General features: G+C 44.7%; 1 protein-coding gene across 1 annotated transcript; it reads right to left on the bottom strand.

Moving 5' to 3' along the window:
- Positions 1–1,451: 1,451 nt before the first annotated feature.
- Positions 1,452–27,377, bottom strand: LOC112253030 (bifunctional 3'-phosphoadenosine 5'-phosphosulfate synthase 2). Its single transcript, XM_024424892.2, has 12 exons — positions 27,207–27,377; positions 10,091–10,205; positions 9,709–9,944; positions 9,398–9,536; positions 8,878–8,996; positions 6,456–6,569; positions 5,704–5,815; positions 5,252–5,457; positions 4,907–5,042; positions 2,814–3,082; positions 2,355–2,584; positions 1,452–2,164 (listed from the first exon to the last, which is right to left on the bottom strand). Exons 1-12 carry the CDS (start codon positions 27,234–27,236, stop codon positions 2,023–2,025), a joined length of 1,848 nt encoding a protein of 615 aa, XP_024280660.1. The 5' UTR covers positions 27,237–27,377; the 3' UTR covers positions 1,452–2,022.
- Between the last annotated feature and the right edge of the window lie 304 nt (positions 27,378–27,681).

Raw genomic sequence — 27,681 nt, 5'->3', positions numbered from 1 at the left:
TCCAATTAATCTATTAGGTTAATTTAGTTAACTCATTCACTCAGTATTAAATCAGTTGATTCAGTTTATTGACTTTGCTGTATATAATAAGAATTCATAATGGATTTAGGATCAAAAAGAGGGTCCATAAAACCATTGCTTGTCATTGGAATTGATGAATCAGTTTATGATACTAATATGTTTTTTTCCCAGTTCTTTAGCCCACTTCATCCCCACTGGGCACACACTGGTTGAATCAATGTTGTTTCAGTGAAAATACGTTGAACCAACATGGTATAGACGTTGAATTGACATCTGTGCCCAATGAGTCATGTTCTTATTTGCTGTTATGGATCATAAATGTGGACATGATGTTACATCAAATGTGAACGGCCTCACTGAAGAAAATGTGATTCATAACACATAAATATAAGCAAGAAACGGATTACCTGAGTGCACGGGCCCATAGTATGATGACTGAGAAAGTTACAAACGCACAAATATCATACAATGCTAACCTCTCACCATTACAATAACAGGGGAGGTTAGCATTTTTTGGGGAGGGGTATGATATTTGCAACTTTCTCACTCATTATTCACGATTCATTCAGGATTATCCGTTATCATGATAGCATCCACATTAATGTAGAAGTGTTTAGAAACATATTCTGTTCTTATTTATGATAAAAGTTACTCCAAAATGACACAATACATTATTTACCATTCATTTCTATTGGGCACAAAATACTCTGAAACACAACCAAAACAAACAGCAAATGCATCCAACAAATTTGTAGAGTCACAAGTGTGATGCAGTCATTGCGTACTATGAATATGGGACCACATACTTAACTTTTAACTAATTTAATACAAATCAGTGAACATGTCCCAATACTTCTGATCCCCTAAAATGGGGGGACTAGGAACAAAAAGTGCTGTAATTTCTAAACAGTTCACCCGATATGGATGCCCTCAAATTAAAGCTGACAGTCTGCACTTTAACGTTCTAGTCATTATATCACTTTAAATCCAAAGTGCTGGAGTACATAGCCAAAACAAAAACGTGTCACTGTCCCAATACCTATATAGCTCACTGCATGTGGTCTCTACATGTGATAGACAGGTACTCCTATCAGCATACCCCAATAAGCCAATATGACATTTTATAACCCCATAAGCATTGTCAATGTTACATTTGGTCCCACCAATTATTTTTAAGGCACCTCCAAGAGTCAATGTGCAATTCAAATCACAAAACTTGATCAAATCCATAATGTAAAATGTTGAACTATTGTCAAAGAAGTACAATCTCCTGCCAGCAGAGGGCAGTGTTGCAGTTTCAGTCTTGTACTCAGCAGAGATGCAGGCTCTATTAATCCAAACGTCAGTACCAACCTTTCATCTTTATCTGATTGACTAACACCTTGTAAATCAAATAAAATTGTATCTGAAATGAGGAAATACAGATTAAGTGATTTTGTTGAGAAGAAAATATTTATTTAAAATCTTGTCTGATACATTCATGTATGGACATATACATTGTTTATACAGTATTCAATTTGAGACAGTTCTCTGGTTTGAGGCAATAGAGTTTTAATGATTTTTTCTATAAAATGTCATTCTTCTATAAAATGTCATTCTTCACACAATTTCTCCACTGACATTTTGAATCTTCGCATAGACTTTCCAGTTGGCTTACAACTTTCATACAAGAGTTATTGATGATCATAATATATCTCATATATGTATACCTTTTCTTTAAATATAATGATTTACAGATACATAGACAAACATAGGAATGTTTTCACTGCTTAAACCCAACCACTAGCTCCTCTGACATCACATGGGTTTTCCTTCAATGAAGATAGGCACACAACTCCAATCCTCCAGGACTGCTTGGTCTCACTTGATTTCAGTCATTAATGGATTCCTTACTCACTGAATCATCTACTGGGATAATGAAATGAAACACATAACAACATCAAACTAGAACATTCCTTGAGGACTAGAGTTGTTGCTCTTCTAAGAGCTCTGGTCTTTGAGTTACTGGTCCTTCTGTATAGAGCTGTAGTACTCAGTCAGGACCTTCCAGGCCTTGGGGGCCATGAAGCCGTCTGGGGGGTTCTCCCCGCACCGTGCCAGCTTTCTCATCCTTGTGCCAGAGATGAACTCAAACTCAGCGTGTCTGGGAAAGGCAGAGGAGGGGAAGCGAGATAGATGGAGATGAGAGATAAAGAGAGAGACAGAAGGAAAATGATCAGCAGTGTCCGCTTTTGAAGATTCTTTGACAAACATTTCCCACCACAGGCCCTGTATAAAATCTTCTGTAAATATGCATTACAAAAGCCATAATCAATCTTTAACATTCCACTCACCGGTCCTTGTCGTAGAAATCCATGGCCCTCTTGGTCTTGTTGTAGGCGGCCACTCTGAAGGGGATGATCTCTACAGAGGTGAGGCCGGGGGCCATGGTGAGGACCTTTCCCCCATGGGTGGGCTCATAAATGTCCTGCTTGGTCTCGGGATGGGGCATGCCCGCTGGGTCACGACCCACAATGTAGAAGTTAGCTCCGGCGATCATCCGCGCTCTGCAGTGCCACTGGACCTGAAGGAAAAACAAATGTATGCTCACACATAAGCACACACATTGTGGTCTTAAATATGTTAACCTTAGTGCTGGACTAACACAATAGGGTATTCACAGCCCTACAGTGACATCATCTGCCTCGCCAAATGGGGGTTTGCTTACTGTAACTGACTAAATTCTGCATCATATCTCCTGCTAAACACACAGAAACTATGAATGTGTTGATGGCTGTGTTGTTGACCCTTACCTCAGTGGGTCCAGCGTACATCATGGGGGATGGGAAAATAGCCACTATGGTGCTGGTGGGGTCCAGTACCCCCTCCTCCAGTACTGCAGCGTGCTGTTTCATGCGCCAGTCCAGGGGCACGTCGTCGTCTTTGGTCCAGCCCCCCAGCGGGTGCAGCAAGAGGACGGGTCGCTTGTAGCCCCGCTCCAGAAGGCGGCGCTTGGTGTCCTGCATCAACAGGGCGTGGCCATTGTGGACCGGATTCCGCAGTTGGAAGGCGAAGATGGCATCTGGTGGTCATAGAGAATAGGAGAGAGATATGGAATTAACTTCAGTGAGGACTTTCTTACAAGTGGTTGGTAGGGGGTTGGTAACAAGAGGACATATCAAACATAATTTGCATTCAGTTCATCATTTGCATCCTGTGGTCTCATTGTGTAACTGTACAAGTGAACATAACGTCATGTTGGAGCCCATACATTTTTCTTTTGCATGTACTTTGCATGCCTTTTGGTATCCACATAACTTGTGGATAAATTAATGAACACTGGTCAAAAACAGTCAACACCATTGTCAGTGTAGATATCATAGGGGGTGAAAACGTACGCACAACAGTTGACTCATGACGAAACAGTCCTCAATGTCTCACACAGAGGAATATGTCTCCATCTAGTGCAAACAAGAAATTCTACCATGCACATATGAACATTGTTTTTTCTTCAGAAGCACTTGACAAAGGACCAGATGCGCATGGTCATTTTTACCATGCTACTTTTTTGCACCTGGTCCTTTGTCAAATGCTTCTGAAAAAAATATGTTTCTGTAGCTCAACATAAACCTTAATTTATTTGACTTAATATTTAACCCTTTACAATCGTGGGAATTGGACTAAATGGATAGGGCTAAATTCAATGTTTTTTTTACAGAAGAAATATGTAAAGCATATGCATAACGACAACAGCAATTGAAAAATAACAGTTTGGAGATTATGGGACATTATTAGACCAAAGGTGAGGACACAACTGTTCACCTGACACAAGACTGAATCCAAACATTACACTATTCATTTTACATTTACTGTAAGTTTCGTAGCATTTGTTGATAATGAAAACTAAAAATACTCTGGATATATTCATGAACATGATAAGAATATTGTGGCGTAGGTGCAACATAAGACAAAACAATTAAAAGGCTTTGAGTGAGAGGACTAACTAGTGTCTTCAAGTGGCCACACAACTCTCCAAAGTGTGCACAGTTCCTAATACATTCCAATTCACTTTTATAACTCAAAGAACAGACTTTAACTATAAAGTTTTTTTTTAACTCGCCTAGCTCTGCCATTGAGGGACTAGAGCAAGCACACTTGTAGTTGTTTTCTTATGTTGTTTAAGCAATCGAAAAACAGTACATTATAAATTGCAATCTGGGACAAGTGGGCATCATTTGAAAGCCTGTTCTATTGCCAGCACGACTAGTTAAGTTACAAAATACGATATTACAGTGTTAGGCTTTCACAATGCAATTCAGGGAAACAGATCATCATTTTGGTGCACATAGAAAGGAGGAATTTTCTTCACAATAAACAACAACCATGGGTGTGACACCATGTCATCTTGTAACTGTACATCAAACACAGTGATCATAAACGTTGACACTGTATATGACATGAGTTTTATGATATGGAAATTTGAAGGGCATGGGTGTTTGGCTTGCTTGTATGACATCAAAGCGTTATTTATTATAATCCTCAACGTCTCATCTTTGAAAATACATAGAGTCCTCTTATTTACAGCTTTTTCCGAAAGTGTTCAAAAGTTGCCCAATTAGCGGGAAGGATAGGGGCAACTACTTGTTGCATGAAGTGCTCAAGTTCAGAACAGCTGTCAGTCAAAGCCCATACAGTGCGGTGAAGCGCAGAGCCTGAGCTCTGACATCATGTATAGCATGTTACTGTACAGCCACTGGGTTCCAATTTAGACGTTTATCATTGCCAAATCTGCCATTTTCAACCTGTATACATACGGGTACGAGTGTGAAGGCCAACTCAAATGTATATTTTGTTTAATATGCCATGTACTGTATATTTGTACTGCCTTTAGAGAAACTCTTTTAACCTGCTTTCATTTCTTTAAACTTCTGCTTGAGCTCCCGTGGAGTAAAGCGGTACTGGTCCAGCCCATCGTTCCATCTGATTCGGTCTAGCACCTCCAGGTCGCCACCCACCAGCCAATCACCTCCCTCCATCACCATCTGTAAAAAGTTGTGGATGTTGTAAAGATATGAATGACATAATATCAAGATATTTCACGTGATGGATATGTTCAAGTGCAACTTCATTCAACTCCATTATAGCTAGGAATTGGATGCACAAGAGTGTGCACAGAGTGTTGTTTTAACACAACAAAGGACATCTATGTTTGCTAAACAAATATGAATGAACGTGTGTGGTTAGTGATAACCTTAATGTAGGGGTGCTGGGGGCAGGTGGTACCCCACTGACGGGCACAGCGCTCCTCTTTGCGGTGTTCGTAGAACTCTGGCTGGCTTAGAATGGCCACAAGGGTTCCCTGGAACTCCAGAGCTACCGCCGCACAGCCGTCCAGCCTCTGCTTGGTTTCCGTGGTAACAGGCAGGACAATGGGAATAGACTGGTTGATGGTTCCATCTGAACCAGGGAACGATAAATGTGTGTGATGATAGGGCCTGGAGTTTGTGCTAAACATGTGAACCTACCAAGGGAAACTTCGGGCCCTGGTTATTCGCTATAGTCACATGGTCAGGATAACAATTAGAAACAACCTTATATAATATCCATCCACTGTCACTCACTCCATTATGAAGAGGGGAGAATAAGAATTGGCTGAGTAATGTTATGATGTATTATAAGGGTGTGTGTGTGTGTGGTTCTTACCGTCGAGGAGGTTGCCGAAATGTTGCACCTGGAGGAACTCCCTCTCCCTCATGAAGCCCTTCAGTGGGGTGGCCCAGCCTTCAGCCAGCACCTGCACCCACTGGAGGTCCAACTAAACAGCACAGACCGGGGGTAATATACAAGGGGGGCCGAATACTTTCGCAAGGCACTGTACATCAAACTGGTAGGGATTTAACTTACTGACTGTTAACAATATCCCTTAACAGCTGATATGTTAGAGATATTGGATGCTATCAGGGGTGGCAGAGTCCACACAAAACCATGCTGAATGAAAAACAGCTCATGAGGAAACAGAGATAGTAAAGTAAGACTTTTCATCACACCAATTTCATGTGATATAGTGTACCTCCATGCTTCATGGTGGTATGATAAAGTTTTAGTTTCCAAGTGCACATATTATTACAGTTTTACTACAATACAGTAAGTAGCGTTGTACTATACTAACAACTCCACTTATCAGGATACTAGGGTTTACCTATCACAGTAATTCAACCATAAGTCATATCAAATACAATGCAAATACTGTAGCTGCATGTTTACTATGTTTGATTTGAATTGATTTTCAAACCTTGGCAATCAGCCCAATCGATTAGAACATATAGTACAATCCAAAAGAGAGAGATCTAGAGGCAATTGTGAGCACAGCCTGCCATCCAGTCAAATATTTACATATGGTCATTTGGGTCGTCATAAAAAATATATGGAATAGTAGTGGAGAGGTGTGTTGTTACCTTGGTGATGCTGATTGTGGGAAGTGTGATAGCGTCGACCTGAACTAACTTCAGCTTGTTCTCAGGAACAAAAAGTTCATTCACCTCCTCTGTGATTCCACTTGGAACAATACTCTGAACAATTACAGAGAGAGGACAATCTCATGTAAAGATAACATGACAGCTGTTTTGTATGCATAAGCAGTTATCACTTTAGTAGATTTTTTCAAGCCCTTATGATATGTTTTGTTTGGTTTTGTCTTTATATGTTTGTTATAAGCTAGGTTTGGTGTCAAAACATGAACGAAATTGAAACAGTACCGTGTGGCAACAAACACTCACACGGAAACAAACACCCACAAACCAAAAGTGAAACCCAGGCTACTTAAGTATGATTCTCAATCAGAGACAACTAACGACACCTGCCTCTGATTGAGAACCATACTAGGCCGAACACAAAAACCAACATAGAAAAACAAACATAGACTGCCAACCCCAACTCACGCCCTGACCATACTAAAACAAAGAATAAAATAACAGAACTATGGTCAGAACGTGACAGTACCCCCCCCAAAAGGTGGGGACTCCGGCCGCAAAACCTGAACCTATAGGGGAGGGTCTGGGTGGGTGTCTGTCCGCGGTGGGATGTGGACCCCACTTCACCATACTTTTTGTCCGCCTCCTCAACCGCCCCCGTGGCCTCTTATGAGCGGCAACCCTCGCCGCCGACCTCCGACTGGGGACCCTAACCATGGGTCCCGAATGGACGGGAGATTCCGGCAGCGCCGGAGTGAAGGACGACTCCGGCAGCGCCGGACACTCCGGCAGCTCCGGAGTGAAGGGCTATTCCGGCATTGCCGGCATGACAGGCGGCTCTGGCAGCTCCTGGCTGGCTGACGGCTCTGGAAGCTCCTGCCGGCTCCTGGCTGACTGACGGCTCTGGCGGCTCCTGGCTGACTGACGGCTCTGGCGGCTCCTGGTTGACTGGCGGCTCCTGGCTGGCTGGTGGCTCCTGGCTGGCTGGCGGCTCCTGGCTGGCTGACGGCTCTGGCGGCTCCTGGCAGCTCTGGCGGCTCCTGGCTGACTGGCGGCTCTGACGGCTCAGGACAGACTGGCGGCTCTGGCGGCTCAGGACAGACTGGTGGCTTTGGCGGCTCAGGACAGACTGGCGGCTCTGGTGGCACAGGACAGACTGGCGGCTCAGGACAGACGGGAGACTCTGTCAGCGCTGGGCAGGAGGAAGGCTCTGGCAGTGCTGGACAGGTGGGAACACCTGTAGGGAGAAGACGGAGAGACAGACTGGTGCGGGGGGCTGCCACCGGAGGGCTGGTGCGTGGAGGTGGCACCGGATAGACCGGACCGTGCAGGCGCACTGGAGCTCTTGAGCACTGACCTTGCCCAACCTTACCTGGTTGAATGCTCCCCGTAGCCAGGCCAGTGCGGCGAGGCGGAATAGCCCGCACTGGGCTGTGCTGGCGAACCGGGGACACCATGCGTAAGGCTGGTGCCATGTACGCCGGCCCGAGGAGACGCACTGGAGACCAGATACGTAGAGCCGGCTTCATGGCACCTGGCTCGATGACCTCTCTAGCCCGGCCGATACGAGGAGCTGGAAGTTACCGCACCGGGCTATGCACACGCACCGGGGACACTGTGCACTCCACCGCATAACATGGTGCCTGCCCGGTCCCTCTCGCTCTCCGGTAAGCACGGGAAGTTGACGCAGGTCTCCTCCTAACCATTTTTGGGGCTGCCTCTCGGGCTTCCAGCCGCACTGCCGTGCTGTCTCCTCATACCGGCGCCTCTCTGCTTTCGCTGCCTCCAGCTCTGCTTTGGGACGGCGATATTCCCCTGGCTGAGTCCAGGGTCCTTTGCCGTCCACAATCTCCTCCCATGTCCAGAAGTCCTGTGTACTTTGCCGCTGCTGCTGCATGTTACCACACTGCTTGGTCCTCTGGTGGTGGGTGTTTCTGTAACGCCATTCTTCCTCTTCTGAGGAGGAGTAGCGAGAAAGATAGGAGGACCAATGCGCAGCGTCGTAAGTGTCCATAAGGTTTATTTTAAGACATAAACTGAACACTATGAAATACAAAACAATAGACGTGAACATGAACGAAACCGAAACAGTACCGTGTGGCAACAAACACTCACACGGAAACAAACACCCACAAACCAAAAGTGAAACCCAGGCTACCTAAGTATGATTCTCAATCAGAGACAACTAACGACACCTGCCTCGGATTGAGAACCATACTAGGCCGAACACAAAAACCAACATAGAAAAACAAACATAGACTGCCCACCCCAACTCACGCCCTGACCATACTAAAACAAAGAATAAAATAACAGTACGATGGTCAGAACGTGACACATACGCTTAACTTTTTAAAAAGTTTAGCGCTAGATGAGCGGGTATAAAAGGTGAGCTGTCTGTCATGTTCACCTGCTCTCTAAGCAGGTCTACAACCTGCCGAATGCACTCGTTAACGGTGACCTCTCCTGTTTTCAGCACCAACTCCGGAGCCTCGGGCTGCTCGTAGTCTGCATCGATCCCAGTGAAGCCTGAGAACACAGGTAGATCAGTTATTAGTACAACGTTGGGGCAGCAGGTAGCCTACTGGTTAGAGCGTTTCGGCCAGTAACCGAAAGGTTGCTCGATTGAATTCCCGAGCTGACAAGTTAAAAATCTGTCGTTCTGCCCCTGAACAAGGCAGTTAACCCCCTGTTCCCCGGTAGGCCTTCATTGTAAATAATTGTTCTTAACTGACTTGCCTAGTTAAATAAAGGTTAAATTAAAACATTAAAAAATCCATTAGAAATCCTTTTCAAAAAGGATGTTTGATTGACTCTTTCAGATAGAAATGGAACACAGAGGGAATAGTTATGTTCTTTCCCTTATTATAAGGAAGTTACATTTCGATGTATGGATACCAAAATGTAAACAAAGGACCAAAAGTGTGTACCTTTGATCTCTCCAGCACGGGCTTTCTTGTAGAGGCCCTTCACATCGCGACTCTCACACACCTCTAGAGGAGCGTTGATGAACACCTCAAAGAAGGGTAACCCAGCACTCTCAAGGATCTTCCTCGCATCATCACGATCCTTTAGACAAAAGAGGAGAGGGAACAGGATTGTCAGAATGCTGTCTTGTCAATCGTAACACACACTATACTTGATATACGGCATCCATTTGCACCTGAACACTCTACACAAGTCAATACCAACAATACCAACAGAATTGGGTAGACAAACACTCCCAAGAATGACCCCTGACCTTGGTGTAAGGAGAGATGAAGCTGGTGATGCAGACGAGGCCAGCGTCTGCGAACAACTTGGCCACCTCAGCAATACGTCTGATGTTCTCCTCACGGTCAGTGGCTGTGAAGCCCAGGTTCTTGTTGAGGCCATGGCGGATGTTGTCCCCATCCAGTGAGTAGCAGGGGATGCCGTGGGACACCAGATACTCCTCCAGGGCAAAGGCTATGGTGGTCTTTCCAGCACCAGACAAACCTGGCAGTGGACACATGGAGAATGTACAGGTGAGATTAGCTAATGCTCAATAGTATCATTATCACTAAAGTCCCTAGTAGCACTACTGTAATAGCAACATGTAATAGTGACAATCCATTGAGTATTGGCTATGGTGAGCGGTTTACCTGTGAGCCAGATGGTGCAACCCCTGAAGCCTCCTCTAGTGCCCACCACCTGACCTCTCTTGCTCCGGGTCACATGGTGGGCCTGAAACACTACATTGGTGGATCTGTTCAGATCCTGAAATTAAAGCAGAAGACATGATAGGAAATGAGTGACTTGTGCTGACGAGTAATGCTCTAGTCTACGTTGTTTATCTTTAATTTGCACTGAATTATAAAATACCCATGTGAGCAAAGCTCATCAGTTTCTGATGTCGCTCTCAGGATTAAAAAATATATATAATGACATCACCCTTTGGGCACCACCCCAGTCCCATATCCCATAGGTTATGACATCAATGTGGTCTCTGGCTCAAAGATGATGCACACCCACATTCTGCTCTCAAAAGCATATTTAGAACAACTTCAACTTTTTAGGGTAAGAAGATGCAGAATTTTACCGTATCTCCCGTCTTTCACAAACATTCTCATTTACATTTGACTAACTACAGTAGGCTACATACAAATGCTGAAAGAATGTGGAATATTCTCTGAGGCAGTTGGAGATTAAATACAGTAACACAGTAAGGAATGAGTCCTTGTGTTTAGCCATTTGCTTTGCTCAGTTCCTGTGTGATATTATCTTGTCCATATGCATCTCACTTCTTTTCTCCCATTGGTCCACATATGCTTTCTCATGCCAAACATACCATAATCCATTTCATTTAGTTCAGGTTTGAACTACATCTAGTTTTTCCTGCAGGACTAGACATTCCAATGGCAGACTAGATTAATTCTAACATTTTTGTTATGGTTGCCTTGCAATAAATTACGTGGTTTTGCTTAAGGCCTAGTAAGTCTGTCTTTGCTTGAATGAATTAGAATTACCTTTACTCACCAAATTAATTTGCATGGACAGGAATTTTACTTTTACTGAACATACAGACAGAAGATAAACAGGATATACAGACCAGATATGTAGAAGGCTTTGCCATTCGAGTGGGCTATATCAACCCAACAGACTCTACTAAATACTTTCTAGGGGGTTTAAATACTCCAGGGGCTTATTCAAATATTCACATCATTCAGAGTGTTACAGAGAGGGATATATTTTGTAGAAAATACATGATTCTTCATTTAACCTGATAGAAAGTCAGGTATGGTTTATAAAAAAACACATTTCTACGTGAACCGTTGCAAATGTGACTTGGTGAATAGGCCCCTTCAGAGTGAGTCTGACTGAGACAGTCTCTGGCTGGGTAGACACAGCAGTGGTGTTGGGATGCTGGCTGGCTCCAGGGAATGAAGGGAACAGGACCAGACAATGTGGCCAGTGTGCTGCCTGCAGCCCAGCGATGATGTGGCATCCTTCCCTCTCACTCCCTCTCTATGCCCCCCCCATCTTTCCTACCAGTGCCTACTCCCCATAAAACTTTCCCAGCCCTTCCACTACCCCACCCAGTGTAGGTTACGCACACAACCTCCTGTTATTAACCGTAGCAGGGCCCCCACGCTCCCACCACAGACAGAGAGCCTTGTATAAACAGAGGGCACTCTTTCTGCACTCTCACCCACCATCTCCTACCAAATACCACACCACACCGGCCGGCCGACAGCCTCCACACACAGAGGTATGTTTCTATCAGGGTGGGGGAGGGAACTCCAGGTACATACAGTACAGTCTTTCAGGTGGATAGAGGCGAGGGCAACATTTTTGCAGATTTTCCATGACACTAGTACCTACATCACTAGTAACCTATACAGTGCCTTCAGAAAGTATTTATTCCCCTTGACTTATTAAACGTTTTGTTGTTACAGGCTGAATTCCAAATGGAATACATATATTAAATATCTACACACAATACCCCATAATGACAAAGTGAAAAACTGTTTTTAGAAATGTTATCAAATTTATTGAAAATTAAATACAGAAATATCGAATTTCAAATGAAATCAAATGTTATTAGTCACATGCGCCGAATACAACAGGTTACGAGCCCCAAACTAACAATGCAGTGAAAAAAATATGGATAAGAATAAGAAATAAAAGTAACAAGTAATTAAAGAGCAGAAGTAAAACAACAATAGCGAGACTATATACAGGGGGGTACCGGTACAGAGTCAATGTGTGGGGGCACCGGTTAGTTGAGGTAATATGTACATGTAGGTAGAGTTATTAAGGTGACTATGCATAGATGATAACAACAGAGTAGCAGTGGTGTAAAAGAGGGGGGGGAGCATTGCAAATAGTCTGGGTAGCCATTTGATTAGATGTTCAGAAGTCTTATGGCTTGGGGGTAGAAGCTGTTTAGTAGCCTCTTGGACCTAGACTTGGCGCTCCGGTACCACTTGCTGTGCGGTAGCAGAGAGAACAGTCTATGACTTCGGTGGCTGGAGTCTTTGACAATTTTTAGGGCCTTCCTCTAACAACGCCTGGTATAGAGGTCCTGGATGGCAGGAAGCTTGGCCCAGTGATGTACTGGGCTGTTGGCACTAACCTCTGTAGTGCCTTCCAAGGCACTTGAAGCTCTCAACCTACTACACTGCAGCCCCGTCGATGAGAATGGGGGCGTGCTCGGTCCTCTTCTTCCTGTAGTCCACAATCATCTCCTTTGTCTTGATCACGTTGAAGGAGAGGTTGTTGTCCTGGCACCACACGGCCAGTTCTCTGACCTCCTCCCTATAGGCTGTCTCGTCGTTGTCGGTGATCAGGCCTACCACTGTTGTAATCATTGGAAAACTTAATGATGGTGTTGGTGTTCATTTTTTATCCTGAAAAACTCCCCAGTCCTTAACGATTACAAGTATACCCCTAACATGATGCAGCCACCACTATGCTTGAAAATATGGAGACTGGAACTCAGTAATGTGTTGTATTGGATTTGACACCAACATAACACTTTGTATTCAGGACAAAAAGTGAATTGCTTTGCCACATCTTTTGTAGTATTACTTTAGTGCCTTGTTGCAGACAGGAGGTATGTTTTGGAATATTTTTTATTCTGTACAGGCATTTTTTCCCTGTGTTAGTATTGTGGAGTAACTACAATGTTGTAGATCCATCCCCAGTTTTCTCCTATCACAGCCATTAAACTCTAACTGTTTTAAAGTCACCATTGGCCTCATAGTGAAATCCCTGAGCGGTTTCCTTCCTCTCCGGCAATTGAGTTAGGAAAGAAGTCTGTATCTTTGACGTGACTGGGTGTATTCATACACCATTCAAAGTGTAATTAATAACTTCACCATGCTCAAAGGGATATTCAATGTCTTCACTGCTTGACTGAGGGACTTGACTGAGGGACCATACAGATAATTGTATGTGTGGGGTACAGAGATGAGGTAGTCATTCAAAAATTATTCTTGACACTAGAAATGCACACCGAGTGAGTCCATGTAACTTATTATGTGACTTGTTAAGAACATTTTGTCACGCCCTGGTCTAACCACGCCCTGGTCTAATTTTGTGTTTTTCTTCATGTATTGGGTCAGGCCAGGGTGTGGCATGGGGTTTTTGTATTGTGGTGTGTTTTGTCTTGGGGTTTTGGTGTGTATGTATTGGGATTGTAGCTAGTGGGGTTATCTAGCAAAGTCTATGGCTGTCTGGAGTGGTTCTCAATCAGAGGCAGGTGTTTATCGTTGTCTCTGATTGGGAACCATATTTTAGGCAGCCATATTCTTTGAGTTTGTCGTGGGTGATTGTCCTTAGTGTCGTTGTTCCTATCTCTTTATTTATTTACATAAGTATTGTTCTAGTATATGTTCTTTGTCTTATTAAAGAAGATGTATTCATTTCAGGTCGAAGGTAGGATAGGAGGGAGAGTTTTTCCATTCTAAAAATCTGATTTTTATCAGATTTTTCATTTTTTGTTTCTATTGGCTTCTGTGTAAAAGAGAGCTTTTTTTGTGAAGATGGCACAGAAAAATCCCCACATAGGGGTACCTGGGATTGGTCTGGTTAATACCGTGAGGTTAGAGTACTTCCGGCGCCGACAGATGGCCGCCTCGCTTCGCGTTCCTAGGAAACTATGCAGTTTTTTGTTTTTTTACGTGTTATTTCTTACACTAGTACCCCAGGTCATCTTAGGTTTCATTACATACAGCCGAGAAGAACTACTGAATATAAGATCAGCGTCAACTCACCATCAGTACGACCAAGAATATGTTTTTCGCGATGCGGATCCTGTGTTCTGCCTTACAACCAGTGTGTGGATCACATGCAGCGACCCAAAAAAAAAACGCCTCAGAAAAAGAGGGAAACGAAGCGGTCTTCTGGTCAGACTCCGGAGACGGGCACACCGTGCACCACTCCCTAGCATTCTTCTTGCCAATGTCCAGTCTCTTGACAACAAGGTTGATGAAATCCGAGCAAGGGTAGCATTCCAGAGGGACATCAGAGACTGTAACGTTCTCTGCTTCACGGAAACATGACTCACTGGAGAGACGCAATCCGAAGCGGTGCAGCCAGCGGGTTTCTCCACGCATCGCGCCGACAGAAACAAACATCTTTCTGGTAAGAAGACGGGCGGGGGCGTATGCCTTATGGCCAACGTGACATGGTGTGATGAAAGAAACATACAGGAACTCAAATCCTTCTGTTCACCTGATTTAGAATTCCTCACAATCAAATGTAGACCGCATTATCTACCAAGAGAATTCTCTTCGATTATAATCACAGCCGTATATATCCCCCAAGCAGACACATCGATGGCTCTGAACGAACTTTATTTAACTCTCTGCAAACTGGAAACGATTTATCCGGAGGCTGCATTCATTGTAGCTGGGGATTTTAACAAGGCTAATCTGAAAACAAGACTCCCTAAATTTTATCAGCATATCGATTGCGCAACCAGGGGTGGAAAGACCCTGGATCATTGTTACTCTAACTTCCGCGACGCATATAAGGCCCTGCCCCGCCCCCTTTCGGAAAAGCTGACCACGACTCCATTTTGTTGATCCCTGCCTACAGACAGAAACTAAAACAAGAAGCTCCCACGCTGAGGTCTGTCCAACGCTGGTCTGACCAAGCTGACTCCACACTCCAAGACTGCTTCCATCACGTGGACTGGGAGATGTTTCGTATTGCGTCAGACAACAACATTGACGAATACGCTGATACAGTGTGCGAGTTCATTAGAACGTGCGTTGAAGATGTCGTTCCCATAGCAACGATTAAAACATTCCCTAACCAGAAACCATGGATTGATGGCAGCATTCGTGTGAAACTGAAGGCACGAACCACTGCTTTTAATCAGGGCAAGGTGTCTGGTAACATGACTGAATACAATCAGTGCAGCTATTCCCTCCGCAAGGCTATCAAACAAGCTAAGCGCCAGTACAGAGACAAAGTAGAATCTCAATTCAACGGCTCAGACACAAGAGGCATGTGGCAGGGTCTACAGTCAATCACGGACTACAGGAAGAAACCCAGCCCAGTTACGGACCAGGATGTCTTGCTCCCAGGCAGACTAAATAACTTTTTGCCCGCTTTGAGGACAATACAGTGCCACTGACACGGCCTGCAACGGAAACATGCGGTCTCTCCTTCACTGCAGCCGAAGTGAGTAAGACATTTAAACGTGTTAACCCTCGCAAGGCTGCAGGCCCAGACGGCATCCCCAGCCGCGCCCTCAGAGCATGCGCAGACCAGCTGGCCGGTGTGTTTACGGACATATTCAATCAATCCCTATACCAGTCTGCTGTTCCCACATGCTTCAAGAGGGCCACCATTGTTCCTGTTCCCAAGAAAGCTAAGGTAACTGAGCTAAACGACTACCGCCCCGTAGCACTCACATCCGTCATCATGAAGTGCTTTGAGAGACTAGTCAAGGACCATATCACCTCCACCCTACCTGACACCCTTGACCCACTCCAATTTGCTTACCGCCCAAATAGGTCCACAGACGATGCAATCTCAACCACACTGCACACTGCCCTAACCCATCTGGACAAGAGGAATACCTATGTGAGAATGCTGTTCATCGACTACAGCTCGGCATTCAACACCATAGTACCCTCCAAGCTCGTCATCAAGCTCGAGACCCTGGGTCTCGACCCCGCCCTGTGCAACTGGGTACTGGACTTCCTGACGGGCCGCCCCCAGGTGGTGAGGGTAGGCAACAACATCTCCTCTCCGCTGATCCTCAACACTGGGGCCCCACAAGGGTGCGTTCTGAGCCCTCTCCTGTACTCCCTGTTCACCCACGACTGCGTGGCCATGCACGCCTCCAACTCAATCATCAAGTTTGCGGACGACACAACAGTGGTAGGCTTGATTACCAACAACGACGAGATGGCCTACAGGGAGGAGGTGAGGGCCCTCGGAGTGTGGTGTCAGGAAAATAACCTCACACTCAACGTCAACAAAACTAAGGAGATGATTGTGGACTTCAGGAAACAGCAGAGGGAACACCCCCCCATCCACATCGATGGAACAGTAGTGGAGAGGGTAGCAAGTTTTAAGTTCCTCGGCATACACATCACAGACAAACTGAATTGGTCCACTCACACAGACAGCATCGTGAGGAAGGCGCAGCAGCGCCTCTTCAACCTCAGGAGGCTGAAGAAATTCGGCTTGTCACCAAAAGCACTCACAAACTTCTACAGATGCACAATCGAGAGCATCCTGGCGGGCTGTATCACCGCCTGGTATGGCAACTGCACCGCCCTCAACCGTAAGGCTCTCCAGAGGGTAGTGAGGTCTGCACAACGCATCACCGGGGCAAACTACCTGCCCTCCAGGACACCTACACCACCCGATGCTACAGGAAGGCCATAAAGATCATCAAGGACATCAACCACCCGAGCCACTGCCTGTTCACCCCGCTGTCATCCAGAAGGCGAGGTCAGTACAGGTGCATCAAAGCTGGGACCGAGAGACTGAAAAACAGCTTCTATCTCAAGGCCATCAGACTGTTAAACAGCCACCACTAACATTGAGTGGCTACTGCCAACACACTGTCAATGACACTGACTCCACTCCAGCCACTTTAATCATGGGAATTGATGGGAAATGATGTAAATATATCACTAGCCACTTTAAACAATGCTACCTTATATAATGTTACTTACCCTACATTGTTAATCTCATATGCATACGTTGATACTGTACTCTATATCATCGACTGCATCCTTATGTAATACATGTATCACTAGCCACTTTAACTATGCCACTTGGTTTACATACTTATCTCATATGTATATACTGTACTCGATATCATCTACTGTATCTTGCCTATGCTGCTCTGTACCATCACTCATTCATTCATATATCCTTATGTACATATTCTTTATCCCCTTACACTGTGTATAAGACAGTAGTTTTTTTGGAATTGTTAGTTAGATTAGTTGTTCGTTATTACTGCATTGTCGGAACTAGAAGCACAAGCATTTCGCTACACTCGCATTAACATCTGCTAACCATGTGTATGTGACAAATAAAATTTGATTTGATTTGATTTGAGGTTCTCTTGGACAGATAAGGAGAAGGAGCCCTGGGGGAGAGAGACCTTCGGGAGAAATGTTCTGATGGGATGCCTACAGCTGGAAGTAAAAGATGTACTATGCCTTCAAGGGAATCCCATCGAGAAAGGATATGATGTGACGTTACAAGTGGAAGAAAAAACACAACGAAGTTATGAAGAAGGTGAGAGAAGGAAAAGGAGCGAAACCCCTGTGCCATTACACGGTGACCAGCCTGGCAAGGAACAGCTTCAGGGTGGTCACCGTAACCATGTACAATCCGCACGTGAAGGATGAAGAAGTGAGGGCCTTTCTGGGGAGGTACATGGACAATGTCTCCTCAGCGAGGTACCTCAGGGACTCCCTGGGTTTCTGGAACGGGAGAAGAGGTTTCCAGGCGTTACTCAGGGAGTCCCCGAAGAGTGTGGATGGCTACCTCCATCCTCCGGCGATGTTCTCCCTGGGGGCTGACAGGGGGACGCTGTATTATGCCCGTCAGCCCCCGTTCTGCAGGCGTTGTATCCTGGCCTCGTGCAGCTCCAAGAAATGTCGTTTTTGTGGGTCGGAAGAGCACGAGGCCAAGGAATGTGACGAGCCCAAGGCTTGCCACGGGTGTGGCTCGAGAGCACATTGGCCTCCCTGTTTGCCTCAGCCCCTTACATCCTAGTGGGGGATGACTCCAGTGAGGGGTCTGTGGGCGGTGTGCTAGAGGGATCCCAACTCCTGTGTGAGGAGTTGGGGTCCCCTACATACGGCCCCGAGGCAAACAGGGAGGGGGGGAGGGTGGGTGGTGGTGAGAAACCCAGGGTGCAGGGCACCCTGCCTAACACACTGCCTGCATCCTGGGTTGGAGAGATGGAGGAGGACGGGGGGGCGTCAGGAATGGAGAGGACGTCCCCGCCGGTGGAGATGGACCAGGGGAGCATCGGGTGAGTCTCCTGGTTTTTCTTTGGTTTTTGGGGTTTATTTGTTGTAAATAATTAAATGAATATTTCTGTTTCTTTTTTTAGTCTAAATGTTAAGGGATAATGTTAAAAGGAGGGCGTTTTTTTGTTATTTAGAGGGTGTGGGGTTTGATTTATTTCTGTTTTTTACAGGAGGTTCACCTGAGGGATGGTGGTGATGTGTGTAGATTTAGGAGGGAGTGGGATAAGGGGGAATCTTTTTGGGGCATAGGAGGGGTGCACTCAACAGGAGTAGGGATTCTGTGTGGGAATAGAGAGGTTAAGGTACAGAGCACTTTTGTTATAATGCAGGGTAGAGTATTGGGGATAGATGTAAAGTATAGAGAAGCTAGATATAGGTTAATTGGGGTGTATGGGCCACAGGTGGCGGCAGACAGGAGGGAGATGGTGGACTGTCTGGCGCCCCTGTGTGTTACAAACAGGCACTTGGTGATAGGAGGGGATTTTAATATAGATTTAGGGGTAGGTGGTGATAGCAGTGCATGCGCCATCACTGGGCTAATGGCTTGCCATGGTCTGGTTGATGGTGGCCTGCACACTACTCCGGCAATGGTCGGTCCTACATGGCGCAACTCCAGGGGGGTTGCGCGGAGGCTCGACTACATTTTTGTATCCAGGTCTTTGGGTCAGTTGTCTGGGCGGCTGGTGCCTGTTTTCTTCACGGATCACGTCGGGGTGTTCCTGCAGGTAGGGTCGCCAGTCTGCCTCTTCGGTAGGGGGTACTGGAAGTTAGATCGGGATATACTGGAGGAGCAGGCTTTCGTTGACGCATTTTTTTGTTTCTTTCGGCGGCTTGACGGCCTCCGGTCCATGTGCGAGGGGGTGTTAGAGCGGTGGGATTTAGTTAAGGTGAGGATTAGGGCTTTTATAATAGGATATTGTAGAAGGAAAAAAAGGGAGGAAAGGAGGGAGGTGGATCGTATCCAAAGGTTAATTGAACTCGAGTACGAGGCAGGCAACCTCGGCGGGTCGATTGACTGGGAGAGATTCGCAGCCCTAAAGGCGCAGCTCAGGGAGCTGCAGGAGCAGAAGGCTCGAGCTTTCCTGGAGCGTGCGCATAGTGGCTTTCTAGAACATAATGAGACTTGTTCCGCTATGTTCTTTAAGTCGGTTAGGGCCAGGCAGAGTAGGAAGGTAATGCATGGAGTTAGGGAAGAAAATGGTAGTATAGTAAATAAACCAGAGGAAATGGTCAGGGTGACAACTGATCATTTCCAAGGTTTATTTAAGGAAAGGGAAATAGATGTAGAGCAGGGAAACGTGTTTTTAGAACACTTGTCCCGGTGGTTGCCAGAGGACATTAGAGACGTGATGGAGGCCCAGATCTCACTAGAAGAGGTTGAGAGCGCTCTTAGGAGGATGGGAAAAGGGAAGGTGCCTGGGATGGATGGGCTGCCGGCTGAGTTTTACCTCAAGTTTTGGGGTATACTTGGACCAGTGGTTCTCAAAGTCTTGAAGGCCATCCTTGAGACGGGGGTCCCGGGGGGATCAATGGCTGTTGGTGTGCTGTCACTTCTTTATAAGAAGGGGAAGCAACTGACCTTGGCAACTGGCGGCCATTGACCATGCTGTGCGTAGATTACATGATTCTTGCAAAGGTTTTAGCAGACCGGTTGCGCACAGCCCTTCCCTACGTCGTCCACGAGGATCAGACGTGCGGGGTAGAGGGCCGCTCTATAAGATGGAACCTACAGTTGATCAGGGATTCCATCGCTTGGGTTGAAGATAGAGGGCTGCCTTTAATGGTAGCAGCGCTAGATCAGGCGAAAGCTTTTGATTGCGTGAATAGATCTTTTCTATTCAGGGTGTTAGGTAGATTAGGATTTGGGGAGAAGTTTATAGGATGGATTCGTACATTATATGTCGGAGCGGGGTGTCGAGTTAGTGTAAATAGTCACTTAGGTGACGTTTTTGACCTCTCGTCTGGGGTCAGGCAGGGATGCCCACTCTCGGCTCTCCTCTTCGTTCTGTACATGGAGCCTCTGGGGGCTGCCATTAGGGCAGACACAGGGGTGGAGGGCTTGTTGATCCCTGGGAGCAGTGGGCTGCGTGTTAAGATGACGCAGTACGCCGACGACACTTCCTTGCTGTTGTGCAAGGACTCGTGCCTGACAAGGTCTCTTGCCATCATTGGGGATTTCACCCAAGCGTCGGGGGCGGTTCTGAATCATGCAAAGTCTTCCGTTAAGTATTTCGGAAGATGGCGCGGTAGGATGGATGTGCCCGGGGGGTTATCTCTCTGTGAGGGGGCCCTGAGGATTCTCGGGGTCCATTTTGAGACCTCTGGCTCAGCGACGCTGAACTGGAACATGGGTATCGCAGTGGTACAGAAGAAGCTAGCAATGTGGAAGGCTAGGTATTTGTCTTTTATGGGCAAGGTCCTGGTACTAAAGGTGGATGTATTGCCATCTCTTTTGTATTTGGCATACATCTACCCATTGCCGACTTGTCTGAGAAGGTCTCTAGTGAGGCTTGTGTTTCAGTTCATGTGGGGTGGCAGGTACGAGTGGGTCGCCAGGGCGCGCATGCTCTGTCCCATCGGGGAGGGAGGTAGGGGGGTACCACATCTCCCCCTCAAGCTGGACGCGATTTTTGTTTCTTTCTTGTTGACGGAGCTTGCTCATCCGGTTATACACCCGTCCGGTTACTTCCTGCGGGTGTTCTTCTCGTATCAGGCGAGAAGCGTAATGGTGTGGTCTAACGCGGGTCCTCGGGCGGAACAGCTGCCGTGGCACTTTGGCCATGCGGCCAAGTGGCTGCGTGCGCACCCCGAGGTTGAAGTTGCCCGAGTAGGTTTAGACCACAGGCACCTGTACGAGGAGGTCAGGCAGGCAGGGAGTCCTGCGTCTGTAGCGGGCATCTCGTCAGTGGTCTGGGAGGGAGTGCAGGCGCGGGGCCTGGACAACAGGCTCAAGGACCTGAATTGGTTGAGCCTCCACAAGTGCTTGCCGGTATGTTCCATCATGTACCGGCATAGTTTGTCGCGATCCACCACCTGTCCAAGATCTGCTTGTGGCAGGAGGAGACTGTGCGCCATGCCTTCTGGGACTGTGCCTTTGCCGGACTAGTATGGGCTAGGGCACGGGTGTTGCTAGGTGTGGTTAGGAGTGACTTTGTGTTGACATGGGCTAGGCTAGAGAGAGGCGTAGGGAGAGTGAGGGGAACGGATAGGGACAGGTTTCTGCTCTGGCTTCTCATGAGTCTCTTTAAAAGGGGACTGTGGGAAGCCAGGCAGAATTTAGTCAAGACAGGGAGAGATTGGGGGGTGGAAGGGATAGTGAGGAGGGTGGAAGGTGATTTGAGGGGGAGGATGAAGAGGGAGGAGAGGAAGTGGGGGCAGCATGCGGCACGGGAGAGGTGGAAGGGGGGATTAGGGATGGGAGTGTTAGAGTGAGATTTGTAAGGGGATAGATTAGGGAAGGGGAGATAGGGAAAGGGTTAGGTATTGGTTAGGTATGACGGGGAGGGACGATGCTCCCCTGAGGTTTGTTTTTGTTTGATGTTTTTGTAAATAGAATTAATTAAGAATGAATGAGAATTATGATTTTGTGAAGTATGAATGGTATAGATGGTAATAAATTATAAAAATAAAAAAAATCTCTATTTATTTACACAAGTATAGGCTGTTTCGGTTTTCGTTACATTCTTTGTTTTGTAGTGTTTTGTGTTTATTCGTGTTTCACGTTGTTCATTAAACATGGATCGCAATCTACACACTGCAGTTTGGTCCGACTATCCTTCACACCTAGAAAACCGTAACACATTTTTACTCTTGAATTTATTTAGGCTTGCCATAACAAAGGGGTTGAATATTTAGACATTTCAGCTTCACATTTTTTATTAATTTGTAAACATTTCAAAAAACATTAATCCACTTTGACATTATGGAGTATTGTATATGTAGATAAGTGACAAAAAAATATACATTTAATCCATTTTACATTCAGGCTATAACACAAATTGTGGAAAAGGTCAAGGGGTGTGAACTTTCTGAAGGCACGCACAGTAGTCGATTTTTCATTTACATGCAGAGAAATGCTACACAGTTGTCCATGTTTCAAAATTCCTTCTGCTTATGCCTCTGTCATGTCATTTTGGCGAACCTATCAATGGCAAACAAACGTCTTACAGTGTAATTATTACAATAATGACACATCACTGACTGCATTATGCAAATTCAACTTGTGAAACACTCCATTTTTTAAGGTGATACATCTTAATTAGATGCATTTCCCCATCATCATCCACCCTCTCATGCACAAACAAACATATAGTGGGTGAAAAAACAAGCAGTACCGTTCATCAAACCCCGGCAGACACCCACGACCACTTAGCCTTACTTTCAGCCCTGCCTCTCCACCCTCTTCTTCTGTCACTTCAGCAGCCCCAACGTCACTGATCCAATCACATCTCATGCTGTGCAATTCAATCTACTTTTATCACTCTGTTCTCTCCATCAATCTATCCATTGATTCATTGTTTCTGTCCCTTTGCTGTAATTCTTACTCAACTTCTTCTACCTTTTATTGGCCTCTTCCTCCCTCGCTCTCTGTCACTATCACAAACACACACAGCTCAATCTGTCTGTCTGTTTCTCACTCTCTTTCATTCTCCGTAGTATAATACATTCATCTTTTTCACTCTGCTTCCTTCTCATTTCCTTCCCCTCGTATTCCGTCTGCGTTTCTAACTCTCCCTCTCTCATTCCATCTGTGTTACCATTGCCCCTTCCAGCATACGATGGATGAGTGGCTCTTGTAAGGCCAACTCCAAAACATCCTAGTTTAAATTCAATTTTCTATATGGATACTGTGCAGTAAAACATGTGACATAGGCTATTCTAACAGAACCTATAGGAGGTGATAAACGAAATGTTCCCTACTGCCCTTGTCATCATACTTAATCTGTAGAACAAAATAAACAGTTGTGCTTACTCTTGGAAACATTTCCTATTCCCACACCCTAACTGCATAGTTATACAATCTCCATACAGAGTGGAGTGGAAATCTGACAAAGTAAGCCTACAGTACTAGGTGTATCAAAATATTGAGAAAACAATGACTTGAGTGACATTCTTTATGTTTTGTCTACAGGTTGGTTATGAAAAAACATGTAGGGTATTGGTCTATTTGTTGATACACATCAGTTCCTTACTTGTGTTTGGTACAAATGTTTCCCCACACAGGTCAAGTTTAGACTGTGATTGTGTGAGCGGTACATGATAATATAAGATACCTGTGCAAAACCACATGCTAAGTATTGGAACCAGCACCTTATCAACTTGCTGCTTTCCACACTCTTCCAACTTATACTGTGCTAACATATTGTCCACGTATAGTACTGGGCTAACGCATTGTAAGTAAACCTGTAGAAACTATGCAGACTAAAGTGAGCTACATTTCACTGTTACAAAGCATTTGTGGCATTAGCTGGTTTACTGCCTACGCCAATTGTTTTCTGCCACACAAACCTTGTCAGTTCCTTAGCAGCACAGAAGTAGCCTGTATCCGCTACACAAGATTAAATACTAACTTCCTACTTATAAAGGCTTCATAAATGCTTAAGGCACAACTTAGATACTTCACAAATCAAATGAATCAAAGCCATTACATGAACAGTGGCTTTGTCAAATGTGGCATAAACCTGTGCCACCCTTTATAAGGCTATGGTGTAACATTTGCTTATAAATGATTAGTGATTAGTAAATTATTTGCTTTTTGCACTATTGGTTAGAGCCTGTAAGTAAGCATTTCACTGTAAAGTCTACTACACCTGTTGTTTTTGGCACAGGTGACAAATAAACCTTGATTTGAAGCATATTTTTGCGATTTCGAGGGGTAGGGGCCCCAACAGGGTCTCGAATCACAGTCTGAACCTCTTCATGAGGTTGCTATTGTAGGTGTTGGGTTAAGGTCACTACATTACCCCCTTCCTTCGGGAGAGTGTGTCCCCATGCTTTTCTTTACCAAGTCCCGCACTTGTAAACGCCTCCCCCATGGCCTCAATCCCAATTTTGACACCAAAGTAGCGAATTCAGGGGGGTAGCCCCAACCGGTACTCAAACCCTTGTCAAGCGACAGTCAAGCTAACACCTTAAACGTTATGCCAAGAGGCCCAAAACACTTGATGATCGAGGTCACTAGGTATTGGTTTAAGGTTGTTACATTTAAGTAATAGTGCCAGAGAAGTTTGGAGGATATATTGGCACGGGTGTTCAGGGCATTATCACTTTTATACAACAGGTTACCAACATATTCAAATAATGATTTTTATTAAAAACATTATTTTGATTCATTTATTCATACTATTTCATCCTTCCACAAGATATAGTCCAGACACAAATCTAGGGTTGCTACCCAAGCCGGCTGGTCGGTTGTTCTATTGGTTCGGTTGCCAGAGACACGCGACCCAGTTGTTTAGTCTTTTTGTTCTGTATCTATGGACTCAGTCGTTCATTCTAAATATTTCATTGCCATACTGGCTGGCAGCGTTCTTATCCCTTGCTTGCTAGCTAGCCAACTACAGCTAACTTACAGTCAAACAGTGCAGCCAGAATAACAGCAAAGTGGCTACATTTGCATTTGTTTATTTTGTTTTCTAGAGACATTAATTTGGATACATCCATAACAACGAGCTAATGATGCGCGATTTCGACTGGCGTAGAAAATGTGCTCTCTCGTCAGGACACTTGTTCAGAGGAGCTAGCCAACCACACAGCTAACACAATCACTTCAAACCTAAGCTGGAAAGACAGCAAACTAGCTGTACTTTGTTAAGTTTTACCTGTTAACTATTGATAGTACTTTGTATATATCCTTACAAATGATGCTGATTCATGATTTTCGACTGGCTGAGAAAAGCTGCCTGCCTGTCTGTCTCATCCCAACTCCCGACATGTTCATTACTATGGGACATCTGGAGATCAAATATTAATATAGAAACAATGTTGCAAATTTTGGAGAGACAGGCAACAAGGTTTATACAAATATCTGCTGTTGAAAACTAAATGTTAGTCTAAAAGAAATGTGAATTAATGTCTAGCTGCTTTTAATAGTGGAGAGCAAGTTTATAAAGTGCCTGGCTGGGCCGATGAGAGTAAATAGGCATTTTAACGTCATAGATTTAGTCGATGGTAACTTGTGGAATAGACACCGGCTGGAATGCGGTTTTAACCAATCAGCATTCAGGATTAGACCCACCTATTAAGCAATAAGGCACGAAGGGGTGTGGTATATGGCCAATATACCACGGCCAAGGGCTGTTCTTAGGCATGATGCATCACGGAGGGCCTGGATACAGCCCTTAGCCGTGGTATATTGGCCAAATACCACAAACCCCTGAGGAGCCTTATTGCTAATATAAACTGGTTACCAATGTAATTAGAGCAGTAAAAATAAATGTTTCGTCATACCCGTGGTTTTCAGTCTGATTTACCACGGCTGTCAGCCAATCAGCATTTTCGAACCCTGAATGCTGATTGGCTGACAGCGGTGGTATATCAGACTGTATACCACGGGTATGACAAAACACTTATTTGTACTGCTCTAATTACGGCCATATTGCTTAAATACACTAGGTATTATAAAGGATTTGTGAAGGCTTCAGTTAGAATGAACCATAAGTGGGACATACAATTAACTAAATGACGAGTCATTAATGACAATTAGGCTACTTCTCAACAACAACATAAATGATATACAATTTAACCTATATGCAGTGGTGTAAAGTACCTATGTACTTTAAAGTACTACTTAGTAGTTTTCTTGGGTATCTGTATTTTACTATTTATATTTTTGACAACTTTTACTTTACTACATTCCCCCCCAAAATATATGTACTTTTTACTGACACCCATACATTTTTCATGACACCCAAAAGTACTCGTTACATTTTGAATGCTTAACAGGACAGAAAATGGTCCAATTCACACACTTATCAAGAGAACATCCCTGGTCATCTCTACTGCCTCTGATCTGGTAACTCACTAAACACAAATGCTTTGTTTGTAAATTATGTCAGTGTTAGTGTGCCCCTGGTTATCCGTAAATATATATATATATATATTGGTACCGTCTGGTTCGCTTAATATAAGGAATGTACTTTTAATACTTACATACGTTTTAGCAATTACATTTACTTTTGATACTTAAGTATATTTAAAACCAAATACTTTTACTCAAGTACTACTTTACTGGGTGACTTTCTCTTTTACTTGAGCCATTTTCTATTAAGGTATCTATACTTTTACTCAAGTATGACAGTTGGGCATTTTTTCCACCAATGCCTATGTCAAATCAAATCAGTTTAATTTCCTACCAGTGTGAAAACTTGAAAATAGCCTACTTCACGGTCAACAGTGACAGCGCTGATCGTATCAGACTTCTAACCGTTGTTTGATGAAGTAGATTTGGTCAACAAACATGTCTAGCACATTATCCACATAATTGCTATTATGTAACTTATCAGTTAAAGGTTTTAATTAGAATGAGGTTATAACGTTAGTTAACGAAATACACGTATAAAGGTCACCCAAAGCGCACTATACAATCATTATTTTATAAATACATTGAGGCTACACCATTTCTAGCCTAGGCAGCTCGAGCACTCTGGGCTTCGTGGGCTACAACATTTCTATACATGTCTATGCTATTAGACAACTTTCAAAATCTATTTTATATTTGAATATGATGTTTCAAATACGTGTATGTATATCTTACCGTCTGCTGCTTTTTGACACCCAACATCATGCACTAGGCTAAGGTTAACCCTAATGGACTGTTGACCCGGAGAGTATAAGGTCCAATAACCGGTAGGAATGTGTCGCCTCGCTCGAGTTACTTGACAACTTTGACTATAGTCATCTAAGAACTGTTGAAAGACCTCAAGACACGTAGCATTCCACTGGCCCAGCCTCCAATCCTCCTCCAGGGTTCAGAAATCTGCATATTCCTGTTGGCAAACCAATGTATCGAGATTACGACAGTGCGGGGCTGAGGTTCGGAACCGGTGAATTTACATAGGTTTTATTTGCAAAAGTATAAATCAACCAGACTATTCTTATGTAGGGTTTTTATAAAGATTGAGGGCAAACCAACTAAAGAACAATGACACAACGGTAAAACTTTGCCCCTGATGTCTGACTGAAAATGAAATACATTTTAATAAATTGAACTGTAAAGAATTTGGCATTTA

Source organism: Oncorhynchus tshawytscha, linkage group LG06, assembly GCF_018296145.1.
Source record: "Oncorhynchus tshawytscha isolate Ot180627B linkage group LG06, Otsh_v2.0, whole genome shotgun sequence".
Lineage (NCBI taxonomy): Eukaryota > Metazoa > Chordata > Actinopteri > Salmoniformes > Salmonidae > Oncorhynchus > Oncorhynchus tshawytscha.
The sequence above is the reverse complement of the archived record's forward strand: the minus strand, read 5'-3'. Positions and strand labels throughout refer to the sequence as shown.